The sequence below is a fragment of the Penicillium manginii genome (assembly GCF_028828005.1).
Source record: "Penicillium manginii strain IBT 31320 chromosome Unknown utg000008l:1.0-3226943.0:1.0-3228205.0, whole genome shotgun sequence".
NCBI classification, from domain to species: Eukaryota; Fungi; Ascomycota; class Eurotiomycetes; order Eurotiales; family Aspergillaceae; genus Penicillium; species Penicillium manginii.
Window position 1 is genome coordinate 2542374 of NW_026643109.1, and position 12434 is coordinate 2554807.

General features: G+C 48.5%; 5 protein-coding genes across 5 annotated transcripts; 1 reads left to right on the plus strand and 4 right to left on the minus strand.

Moving 5' to 3' along the window:
* Positions 1–995: 995 nt before the first annotated feature.
* Positions 996–1992, minus strand: N7533_011582 (lytic polysaccharide monooxygenase auxiliary activity family 9 protein; the record flags this gene model as incomplete). Its single annotated transcript, XM_057108232.1, has 3 exons — positions 996–1287; positions 1357–1600; positions 1662–1992. Coding segments are annotated over 3 exons (867 nt in total), but the record flags the coding sequence as incomplete, so codon positions are not given.
* A 1299-nt stretch (positions 1993–3291) lies between these two features.
* On the plus strand, positions 3292–4082 carry N7533_011583 (glycoside hydrolase family 11 protein; the record flags this gene model as incomplete). Its single annotated transcript, XM_057108233.1, has 3 exons — positions 3292–3555; positions 3593–3624; positions 3686–4082. 3 exons carry the CDS (start codon positions 3292–3294, stop codon positions 4080–4082), a joined length of 693 nt encoding a protein of 230 aa, XP_056955611.1.
* Positions 4083–5466: 1384 nt separating this feature from the next.
* Positions 5467–5778, minus strand: N7533_011584 (uncharacterized protein; the record flags this gene model as incomplete). The annotated part of the gene is made up of 1 exon (XM_057108234.1): positions 5467–5778. The coding sequence occupies one exon, from the start codon at positions 5776–5778 to the stop codon at positions 5467–5469; it is 312 nt and encodes a 103-aa protein (XP_056955612.1).
* Positions 5779–7825: 2047 nt separating this feature from the next.
* N7533_011585 (MFS transporter) lies at positions 7826–9632 on the minus strand (the record flags this gene model as incomplete). The annotated part of the gene is made up of 4 exons (XM_057108235.1): positions 7826–8187; positions 8243–8515; positions 8569–8752; positions 8820–9632. 4 exons carry the CDS (start codon positions 9630–9632, stop codon positions 7826–7828), a joined length of 1632 nt encoding a protein of 543 aa, XP_056955613.1.
* Positions 9633–10497: 865 nt separating this feature from the next.
* On the minus strand, positions 10498–12199 carry N7533_011586 (MFS transporter; the record flags this gene model as incomplete). The annotated part of the gene is made up of 2 exons (XM_057108236.1): positions 10498–11169; positions 11195–12199. The coding sequence occupies 2 exons, from the start codon at positions 12197–12199 to the stop codon at positions 10498–10500; spliced, it is 1677 nt and encodes a 558-aa protein (XP_056955614.1).
* Between the last annotated feature and the right edge of the window lie 235 nt (positions 12200–12434).

Consider the following 12434-nt stretch of genomic DNA (forward strand, 5'->3'; position numbering starts at 1 on the left):
AGGCAGCAGATGCGAAACGCGTCCGTGTATTGTGAGAATGAAATGTTTCTTCTGCCTTTAAGTCGGTTATCGATACTTACAATTGATCACTATAATAATGTTTCAGCTGAGTTTCGCTTCTTATTCTTCTCGTACACTCTAGTACTCCGTACATGAACGAGTCAGCCCTCGCTCGAATTAATTGTCGCCTGATTGGCCGAGCAGTTTTGCCTCGGCCATGGTCCCGTTTCTTTAGGGTGAGTTCCCGTAAAGACGGTTTATCCTCGACTCAGAAATATCACAATTTGCTTCTTTACAAGGCCCGTCTGAAAACAGAGGCGGCGCGATATAGAATGACATCCGTGACCGTGACCGTGACCGTGACTGCGATCGTGGTCGCGTCCGCTCAGCTTCTTATATCCCTTTTCTTGCGGCACTAGACCGATCCACCTGTTCGCCTTAGTCTTGCATGGTTAGTACTGATGCGGTTTCAAATACTATTTAGCATGTACCTTTGCAGGCTACAGCATGTATGGCGAAAGAGGCTGAGGCTGAGCGGCTGTTTGTGCACATAGTGATATTGTTAGGAATAATGTAACTGATAATTGGACTGATTAGTATCGAAGAGATCTAGTCTCTAATTAAAAGGATTGTTGGTACGAATTACCTAGGTAGTGGTATCAATGATTACACAGTAGAAGGAAATACAATTGCACTAGCCAACGAAATGAGTACATATGGAAGATATCAAGGGGAAAGTGTAACGATGAATTCATGACTACTGACGAAGATAAATTACCGCTCAAGACACCTATTACCAATCTGAGCACCGTAGAACTGGACAGATCCACATCCCATATTTCCCAGACATATTTAACATGAAGAAGCGCTTTCGGGGCTTAATTGCTGTAATTCAATGGCCTTGAAGACGCGCGACTCGAACAATAACTCAGGAAACGGGCTTGCTCACTCAGAGCATCGGAATTGGCCTAGTAGTTACCGCAGGAGGACGAACCCCAGTGATAAGCTGGAGCAGACGAGGCAGATGAAGTCGAGGAAGGCGATGAAGCAATCGAAGACGAGCTAAAAGCAGACGAGCTGGAAGCAGACGAGCTGCCACTGTTACCACCAGTCCATGGTTCATCGCCAATCGGAGTCTGCGCAATATCTGCCTCGACATCCTTCGCCTTATCCACCCAAAGATTAAGCCCATTGAATAATGTCATGTTGTCATTGTAAAGACCCGGAATCTTGTAAGTGGTCTTGGGAGAGCCAGTGCCAGAGCCGGTGACCTTGACTTGAGCGCAGCTGTACATGATCATTAGATCACTGTCAAACGAGTAACGAGGTGACGTCGCGAAGTTGTGAATCTCTTACCTGTAAAAGAACTCGGCCTCGTTGGCCTGCGCACCATGAAGACCCATATGTTCGGCACGAACAAGATACTCGCCAGGCGGGGTGTTCTTGGGAATCTGGAAGTCAAACTCTGACATACCCCATGTACACCAAGCATTCGTAGTGAGATCAGCGTTCTCATCGCAAAGAGTCTTTTCCCAGATCTTGAACCATTCGCCATCACCCTCGTACTCCTTGACGTTACCGGTGGGTGCCTTGGACATCCCTAGATGAAATTGGTCAGTACTCAAACATACTTAACCGGAAATAGGTAGGTATCAACATACAAACTTGACCAGGTCCAGGATGCGCGATACTGGTATCGTAAAACAGCTTCATCCCGATGGTATCACCCGCAGCGACAGTAGCAACCTCCGTCTTAGCAGCGTTGCTGAAAGAGCCCAAGTTGCAGCGGAAATCAGCATCGCTGGGAGTCAGATTGTCGTAAGTATTGGTGAACTTGGTGGGCTCGTAGACAACTGTGCGAGTAGTCTCGCGGATATACTGCCAGTCCGCGGAAGCTTCGTTGTTTAGGACGAGTTTGCTGAAAATGTAGTGTGCCGAAGCAGATTGGGCCAGCACAGCGGCTACTCCGAGAAAGCCTGCGAAGTACTTCATCTCGAGGGAAATTGAAGAACAGAAGAAAATATGGTCGAGAAAGAGTGTTAACGAATTCCTGCCGGCAGGATATGAATTGAAAAGAAGAAAAGAATGAGATGCTGTAAGAAAACTCTCAAGATCGGCGTGGTTAGATATCAGTATTTATATTCTTGTCTGTCATCCTGTATACGTTCCCAAATCTTGTACATAGACTCTTGGCCATTTTAAAAAATACCTGAAACCAATTCAGTCGAGGCAGCTCATGCAGGGGTTTGCCCAGCTATCAAGTGTAGTAGTGGGGCGGTTAGCTGGCTGCCAAGGCCAAGGAGTTTCAGTTTGTGTTCGAACGATTAATCGTGTGAGAATCTGTGGCTCTTTATCGTCTACTGAGATCTTATTCTTGAAAGTAATGGAGTAAATATCTGGATGGATGTAAATATCTGGATTGATGAAGCCTTGCTTCACCTGGACTCGACATACGGATTATAGACACTTTTGCGCTAACCAATCAAGAGGGCTGTAAACGATGGCGAAGCTTCGCTACTTGGTGCTTGGTGGGTCCAAAGCTAGACCTACTAAGAAAAGATATGTAGAGCAATAGCTTCGAAAGTGGTCGGTACTCGGCAGTTCAGTATGCATGACTTGCCGAGCTCTTAATTTGACTTCGCCTAGAAAGCCCCACCGCTTCCGCTAAGAAAGACACGGATACTTTTAGACCTATGTGGCAGCCTTAAAAAATCTCCGGCTGGACCGTGCATGCCTCAGATCATCCTGCCATGTTTCAGCAAAAGAACCTAACTACCCTTAGTCGATGGATAAAAGAACTAGTTTAGTTAGTTTGATTTAAGCGCCAAATTTAGGCTATTATCCCCACCGAAAAGCTATCGCCTCTATCTATTCAGAAAGGGTCCATCGTACTACTCAAAACGGAATCGTTACCAAATCGGTCAAATGTCGACGACACGGCTTTCGGCACGTTTCAGATACATGATATAAAAACTTTCTTTGCGTTATTACTCATTCTTTGTCAGAGTATGGCCTACACGTGTTGACTGATTGCGTGATCTCGACCGCTATACAGATCGGTGAAAACGGGACTCCGTCTACAAATAGGGAATCAAAGTTATACGAAGCTTGAAGCTAGGAAGGTGTCTAATGGAGGAATATGCAATTTGACTCTTACGGAGGGTCTCTGTCCAATTTCCACACCGATATTATAATTAAAATATATAGGTCTTGGCCAAGTATAAAAGACTGAAACCCCCAGCTTGTAGTCCCGCCTCATGATGAGGATATTCAAAGTGAATGACTGCGAATATGTTGTCTCTCAAGTATTTTGTTAGTCTCGTACCGGCCCTTCTAGGACTTACCACACCGACTCTGTCCAAGCCTGTCGGCACCCATGAGAGACACGCTGAAATCCTCGGCAATGTCACCTTGAATGAAGGAATCGAACGACGCTCGACTGCTTTCAGTAACAGCCAAGATGGCGTGAACGCTGCCGGATTCTATTACTCCCTCTACAATGACAACAAGGCCTCTGCTGGTTACACCGAGTTCCCCAATAGTGGCGAGTTCCAAGTTGGATGGGAGTTGTCCAGCGACACGGAATTCCTAGGCGGAAAGGGCTACAAGGGGGGGCAGCCCTCGGTGAGTTTCCTGGATATAGTATCTAGGCCAGCACCAGTTAACACTAACTTATGAGTGATAGCTCTATTACTTGGGACGGCTACTTTACTGCTTCCGGTGATTGGACTTTGGCTATCTACGGATGGACTACCGACCCCGTCACCGAGTGGTATATTGTCGAGTCCCACGGCACCGGCACTCCGGGTAATGGAAATATCCTTGGCCAGGTTGAAAGTGATGGCAGTATCTACGACGTGTACAGTCTTTCATACGACAACGTGGCTGAGATTTATGGTGTGACTAGCTTCAAGCAGTACTGGTCGGTTCGACGTACTCATCGCACGACCGGCACGGTCAATGTCGCTGCCCATTTTAATGGCTGGAAGAAGTTGGGACTGGCACCGGGTAATCCAGTTTTCCAGATGATTACTCTTGAGGGTTTTGAGGGGCAGGGTTATCTTAATTTTACTGTGCAGTGAGAGGTCAAAGGGGGGAGGGAAGAAGGAGAATCGGGTGGTGTATGATACTTCACATTTAAGAGTTGTAAGAGAGAAAGCTTTGTATTTGTCACAATTACAGAGAATAAACTGGGAGATTTCGCTATTCCAAAGGCGTCTTGAACACTGCATATTGCGTAACAGCAGAAACTTGGGGGTAAAACAGTATAGCTAAAGGTTTACTCAGTTCAGTAAAAAATAAACTTTACTCTAATTAACGTTAGGATTATACTAGTCAATATTAGCAAATCTTTATAGAATCAGCTCTAACTTTGGATCTGGAGATGAGAGGAAAGGTCCATATGACACGCTTCAACTTGTCCTAATTCGGAAGACATTTTGAATTTTGGCGATAAGGTGTTTGACTAGTGTGTTAATAAAGCCATTAACTCCGCCTTGACTTCGTGGTTTATGTGAAACACGAGATTGCGAGAATGCGAGAATGCGAGAATGCGAGAATGCGAGAACCCCAATGAAGTGATGCATGAAAACAGAATGAAAGAAGTCCTCAAATGAAGGGTTATCCCCTTGATTGTGATTATATATTAGATAAACTTTCATCGGAGATTTTGAAGCCCAGGCGCATATGACCACGATATATATTCTTAAACAGACTCTCAAAAGCGCGAAAAACCTCTGCCCTATCCACTCTAAACGATTTCACTAACATACACTGCCTTCTTCGAGTTCTGTACCCAATTTTGATGACTTCTAGTAGATGGCAATCGCATCCGTGAGCCGTTTCATCGGCTGAATGTGCCGGAGTTAACACCCGCAGCGGCTTAAAGGCTGACTCCATATTCTGCCACGAACAGTTTGATGGATCTTTCATGGCTTGGGATTGGTGACCGCAGTTTAATGGTATTGAGTAGCTGATCTACTGTCTGAGGTTTGGCAGCGCGGGGGGGCTTGGGAGGGGCTGATAGGACTAAACAATATGATAGTTAATATATCCTCACGTTGGCAATCTTTTCAAGAAGACTTTTCCTTTCTTTTGTTTTCTCCTGATCTATTGGTCTAGTTTTGCTTTCTCTTTTTTTGCTCCGTCTTTCTTTCCTTCTTTCTTTTTTCCGCTCTCCCACGGTACCATTAGTTATCGCACATTCCACCCCCACTAACCCTAGCCCTTGGTGTGCCACGGTCAATAGACAGGTAACCTTGTTTTAAAGCGGACGCTGGGCTCAGGGATCGGACACTGCACCTAGGGCACCGGCCACCATTTGCCATCACTCCCGGTAGAATATACCTGTTGCTTTTTTGCTCCTGGATATTATCCAATCTCTATTCCTATCTTCTATGGATTTTAAGCCCTCCACAACGGGAAAACCACTGAACAAGACCCTCGATAATAGCGGTGGACATACGCTCACATGGTGTATTCGAGATGGAGATCTCCGTCGATATCCTCAGGAATCTCAGACAGATCAATTCCATCATCATCTACTGGATCATCGTAGTATTCTGCTAACTCGCCAGGGAGCCCTAGCTCCAAGACGGAGCAGTTCTCATCCGACCGGAGACGTTTTCGTGGGCTTGGAGAATCGTCCGCCTCCGTCAGATCCGTCTCATAGGTAGCATCGCCCTGCTCATCGGAGTCACTAGTAGAGATCGCAGTTATATTATCCTCGCCACAGGCAATTCCCAGTTTTCTACTTCTTCGGGATCGAGAGCGCTTCATTGGTGAGATCGGGGAGAGCGCAGGGGCGGCGAAGGTACGGAGGACACGGGAGGGATAGAGGCCACGAAACCACGCTACAGTCAAGCGGTCAGCAGTACACTTATAGTAGGACGAGTGGCAGGTGTATTGGGAGATACACCCAAGGTCGAGGAAGCAGGAAAGGCGGGCAAAAAAAAAACGAAGACTGTGAAGGAAAGGGCCCCTAAATAGACGGGGAGGAGGGTGGGGGGGGATACACTCATGATCGAGGGAGCAGGGAGGGGAGAAGAAGGAAGACTATAGGGGAAATAGGCCACGATGGCAGGTTTGTGCCGTCGTGACTTGGCCTGTGGCCAGGCCCATTCAATGGGGCGCAAGTGAGGCCATTATTGGCGCCCTCGCAAAGAGGCCAAGTTGAGGGAACAACAGAAATTTCTGCCTATGGAGAACTGGTAGGAGTCGTAGATTGGGATAGCTCTTGCCCCAGTCGGGCGAGCCTCATTTTTCAGTTGTCCTGCCACTGCGGTGCAAGGTCTTGATAGGTCAATCAATCTTTGCATTGTCCCGGAACTTCTGTGCTACGCACTCCTGGAATCTCAAGGGCCCCGGTCGGGTTTACTCCCGGCAGATGTAAGACGGTGCAAATCAATTGACTTCGTCGTTAATCTCCGTCAGGAGACGGATGGAGGTGTCTGATGTCTATATGAATACATGCCCAAAACCATTATGTAACCTACGTATGAAGGAATATATATATAAGTCACGGACGAACTCTGAATATATCCTGGTGAGTTTTAGTCTAAAGAGCAAATATGTCAATTGGAGAGTGGAGCGGTTCCACCAGTTTCATAACGTACGGTAGCAGAAAGGCCTACGTCTTTAATCTAAGTTTCTCATGAGTAGACATCGGCACGACTCACGAAAACCCACTAGTGGGTAATCTATTAGGGCCCCATTGTAATGTAAACTTTTTTAATTTTGATGAATTTTAAAGCTAAAAAGGCTAGTTTTTTACTAGTAAAAAAGTTAAAAAAAAAATAGAAAAATAATTTTATGAATAATTTATGCAGAACTTTGGGTCTAAATAGGTATTTTATGGGTTATTGGGTAAAACCCATAGGGTTATGGGGTTGGGTTGGGTTTTAGTATTTAGGACCCATCAGTGGGTCGTGCCGATGTCTACCCATCAGTAGGTTATGCCTATATCTATCTAGGTGTATTACTTCCAGTTTGAATATCCGCTGATTTTTCATTCTAACTATTCGTTAATAAGTATATTAAACAAGAATCTCTGTAATTTCTGGCGGGAGTATAAGTATTAATATCCTACACTCGTAAGTACAGCACATAATATATTCACTGTCCCTGCTGGCGGCATTGGTCTGGAGTGTCTCTTTAAGTCTGCTCATGATATACACTATTATCGACAGAGTTATCTTAATAAGACTACTATACAAGATGTTATGATATATTACTGTATCTCTGAGTTTGATCTTAATACAATAGATTTTGTAGGTGAATCTGATAAGGAGGAAGAGCCTACAGCTGAAGAGAGACAGTAAGCTAGTTAACAACAAGAGACAAGAATAGGCCAATTTACCCTAGTTCCAATTAGCAATAATAAAGAGGATGAGGATAAAGAAAAAGATAAAGACGGCGAAGATAAAGGTGAAGGTAAGAGTGAAGATAAAAGATATGAGATAAACTTCATTCCTTTCAGCGCCAATATACTATCCGCTACATCCCAACCTAGTTAGCAAGCTCTAGGAAAGAGACGAAGCAGTGTTGATTATTATAGAGAAGCGCCTTCAAGCAAGTGTACTTATTAAGTACTAACTCACAAGGACGCGCTAAGATATTAATATCTGAGATAATATATACTAATAGTAATCCTGTATGGGCTTTAAGGAGGCACAGCAGTAGCTAAGGCGTGTATTTTTAGATCAGTGATAGGTGCCCTTTCGGTTCAGCCGCCGGGTCTTGATAAACTGTGTGTGTAATCATTCATAATCTTTTATCACTCATTTTTTAACCCTCTCAATTCGACATCTACTCATTTAAACGATTTTTAACACGAGTCTCCCGGATTTGACTTCGGCTTAACACGCTCCAGATCTAACCTGCCCTCGACTTTGCCCCCTGGCAGCTTCGATCTCGCTTTAATCTTTATTATCGCAAGATTGACAACACTGAAGCACAGCCCGAGTCCTGCAAGCCCGGTACCAAGGTACCACGCTGACCTGTACCCTCTTAGCGCCGCCCCGGGGCCTGGATCACCCTTCGTGACCTGGATCTCGACCGTCCCCGCGAAGCCGAGCGCGATGGAGATGGAGTAGTTGACTACTGTGTTGACGAGACTCATACCGACACCCTGCTTCTCACGTGGTACCGCGTTGGAGATGATAAGGCTTGCGGCTGGGAAGCTCATATCTGGGTATCGTGTTAGTGGATTGACCGCTGGATCATGTCTGAAGTTCGCACTTACCCATGCCAAATGGAATCACTAAGCTCATCACAAAGCTTTGGCCCCAGTAGGCCTGGTTTGCTGGCGCAGTGGCAATGATGATGCTGCCGGCGGTGAAGGCGGCCATGGCGATTACCATGATCGTCACAGGCTGCGCACGGCCAAGCAGGTAGGCAGTAGTGAGGGAAGCCAGGGCGCCCGTTATTGCGACGGGAGATAACCATGCTGTCGCGAGGAGGGGACTTGCGCCTCTTGTATGTTCAAAAAACTGAAAAACGTAGAAGATCCAGACACCTTCATATTGTCAGCCTTCCTGGGTCCGTCCCGTTAAGGGTTGGCAGTCTCACCGAAACTGCCCCAACCGCACGCAATGCACACGAGCACCACCCCGACCTCTCCATTCAAGACGTCAAATGGTAGCAGTGGCGACCGCGCTACGCGAAACTCGACCCAGAAGAAGACAGGCACGAGGAGGACGCCGAGGATCAATAGAATGTAGACGTACGGCTCGGACCACCCCACAACGCCGGCCTGGTTCCACGCAAAGTTGACAAGCACCAGCGCCGTAACCCCCCAGTGCACCGCCCAGGGCATCCACGGCCTCGATAAACTCCAGCACCGAGAGCGACCTCCCACTCAGCACCCGCGGGTCCTCAGGAATCACGAGATACCCCAGCACAGCAATCGCAAGTAGCGTGATTCCCATTACCCAGAAAAACCATGGCCACCAGGTGATCGCGAACAAGCTCGCAAGTGCAGCGCCTACCACGCAGCCACCTGGCGCGACGGCGCCGAAAAGGGCGAAGACAAGGTTCTTGCGCGGCGACGGCGGGTATATGACGCCGAGGATGGCGAGTGCATTTGGCAGCATCAGCGACGGCCCAATACCCGAGAGAACGCGCGCAAAGACGAAAAGCACGGAGCCGGAGTACACTGCGAGACCCGCGATGATGGACCACGCGCCGAACCATGCATAGCCCGCCAGCAGGACGCGCTTGTGGCCGTACAGGTCACCAAGCCTGCCGGATACGAGGATGAAGGTACCGACCGTCAGACTGTAGCCCGCGATCAGCCAGGCCTGGACGCCACGGTTCGTGATGCCAAGGCTGGCGCTGAGGACGGGCAGGATGGCGAGGACGGAGCCCACGCCGGCCTGCGTGAGGAACTGGGCAAGGCAGATTACGGCCACGAAGACGGACTCGCATGCTAGAGATAGCGTCTGCGCTGCAGGAGGTTGGGATTGCTGAATTGACTGGCCCAAGGTGGCCAGGCTCTTTGCTGGTATAGAATCTTGGCCCATTATGTGGTAGTCTTCGTTGATGACGGCAGAGGCAATAGAGGCAGCAGAGGCATCAGGATTTGCATGGGGCCAATTCAGGCTCGCACCCTCCTCAGATGTGTTGTTCCTCATGGCAGCTAGTTTAACGTGATATGACACCTCACGGAGAACTCGAATAGAATAGACGGAGCATCGTACAACCAACCTTCAAAGCCATTGCCTCTTGATGTATGATCCGACATATTGTAAGCTACCTGAAGCCACACATGACACATATATCACCCGAGACCGGATCGCATCTTCGGACACCTAGAAGGGGGAAGTGACCTGCGACGAAATACGGAAAAACAACTAACTAGAGGACCCCCACTACGTCTAGTGCGAATTGCTCCTTTCGGACATTCTGCCATTTACTCCTCTAGGCTCACCGCTCTGCTCTCACTCCAACCCACTTTATCACCTACTTCACCCCCGTAGAGTAGTATCTTCTTCGTTAATTGAAGTAATTGAAATTGATACCAAAGATCAAAACCCAACCATTGTAGGGCAAAGGATTTGGAGAATTAGGGTTTTTAATGTCGCCGGTAGTAGGTCAAATACCTTCCAGATCAACGTCTTGATTAAGTGCTAATTAAGTAGACCAAAATAAGGCGCGTGAAGAGCTATCGGACTGGCTAGATTGAGACACCCACTACGAAGAGGTGACATATTCGCAGGGACAAGAAGAGATAGCTAGCATAGGAGGGTATGGTGGAAGCAAGTGCGTGAAAGTGGGTTACTAGGTGGAAGAAAGGGCGGAACGAGAGGTCTTTGAAGTGAAAATGAGTGCCATTCTTGAATCAGGCAACTTTGGAGGGTTTGGGGAACATACGATATCATTAAAGTTACGGATATCACTTCATTAAGATGTTAATCATGGTAGCTGAATTATGCTATTAACGTATAGTAACCATCGATAACTACCCGTAATCCCGCCTCCCTGCGGCCCCGCCACCCCTTACTTAAGGGAGTTTGGCAATTCAATCTGATATGGATACTTATTAGACTCCGATGCTCGGACTGCAAAATCAGATACGGCCTTTGCGTACGGCGTCAAGGGCAATTCGCTCGAGCCGATCACTCGCTCGTGCCCCCCAGTGTTCTCATCAACCGGTTCGTACTCCTTCTCAAAGGTGTGGCTGGGCGATCTACTATTTACGGCCTTCTCCTCATCCACAGGCGGGTGTGGCGTCTCGTCCGTGGGCGCAAACTTGGACCGCGCCCGGATTGCGGCGCCGTACTTATAAAAAACAAAAGGAATGGGCATCATCAGTATGCCCACGCCTCCGATTAGCGAACCAGCCCCTCCCACACCGAGCGCGTCGAACATGTACTGCGTGAAGAGTGGGGATGCCGCGGCGCAGGCGGACCGCAGAACCGTGTTTGCTGCGACGGCGGATGCGGCGTACATCAGGTACGAGTCTATGATATAATTGATGAAGACGACGAATATAAGCAGGATTGACGTTGCGAGGAAGGCGCCTGCCACAGTTGGCACGGCCCAGTGGACTGAGTTGTATACCGCCGTCCAAGCGAACCAAAATATCGTCACGGCGAACATCACCCCTCCCACCATCGCTCCGGGAAGGCGATCTTCTGGGACCGATTTGCGGTCGTCAGTGTGTTTTTTCTGGTTTATTTGGTTATTGATGAACAACACTAGGCCGCCTGAGACACGCGCCGATGACTGTGCCGATCAGTGGCAGCTCACCGACGCCGGCGTTCCAGCCACGCTTCTGCTGGAAGACGATAGGGTAGATGCTGAAAAGCATATACAGCAGAGTATAGACGACGGCATAGTATATAGCGACGAAGAAACTGATTGGGTCGAAGAGAAGTCTCCAAGGCCTGGTCAGGGCGACTTTGAAGATACCTCCCAGGGAGCGATCCGACGCCTCGACTGGAGCTTTTACGCTCTCCTTACCGGGTAATTTGCGTAGGCGGCGGGCTTTATTACGCAGGACCATCATGGGGAGGGTCTCCGGAAGAGTGATCAGCAGCAGCTCGGTGGCACCCGCCATCCAGAGGAGGACGTAGAAGGTCCAACGCCACGTCTCCTTGAGTTGGAGGAATCCACTGACCACGGGACCAAGCGCGGGTCCCACGAATGTCATTGTGGCAAACAAGATCATGGCGTTGCCTCGCTCGACGGGCCCCCATATATCTGCGAGGATGCCAGGTGCATTCGTCAGGGCAGCACTGACGGCCGTGCCAGTCAAGAAACGACCAACCAAGAGTCCGGCGAAATTAGGCGTAAAGGCGCAGAGGAAGCCAAAGGCAAGGTATAAGGTGAAGGAGATATAAAAGATCCAGCGACGGCCATAGAACTCGGATAAGGGCGCCCAGAACAACGGACCAGCGCAGTAGCCTAGGAGGAAGAGGGTGGTGACGAGGCCAGCGGCTTCGACAGAAACGTGGAGGTCATCACTGACACCCTGGAAAGAGCCGGACGGGGCAGAAGATGAGAATGTGGCGTTCATGACGAGGCAGATGGCGATAGTGGTGATGTAGCATTTGCGTCCATACGAGTAGTTCTTTGGGTTCTCGGGGTCGTTCGGTGCAAACTCGAGGTGGCCATCCTTGTCGAAGAAAAGCTCCTCGTCCGACTCTACGACGGACGTCGAGGTGGACTCTCTGAAGTGGCGTCTGATGAAGTCCATTGCTCTTGTTGTTTGTTGGAAAGAGGTGACAGTCGCAGTCTCGACGAGGGCTATAAAGGGGGTCGCTGCCGAAAGGTATACCTCGCTAGGTCACCTCCATGACGATTGATCATCTGCAGGGTGATGACGTGGTACTGGTGCAGATTTAAATCGAGTCTATAGGGACTATTTCTAATCGAAGGGCTCAATCCAACAGGTCCAAGATCGTATATATAAGCATTCCAGAAGACATATT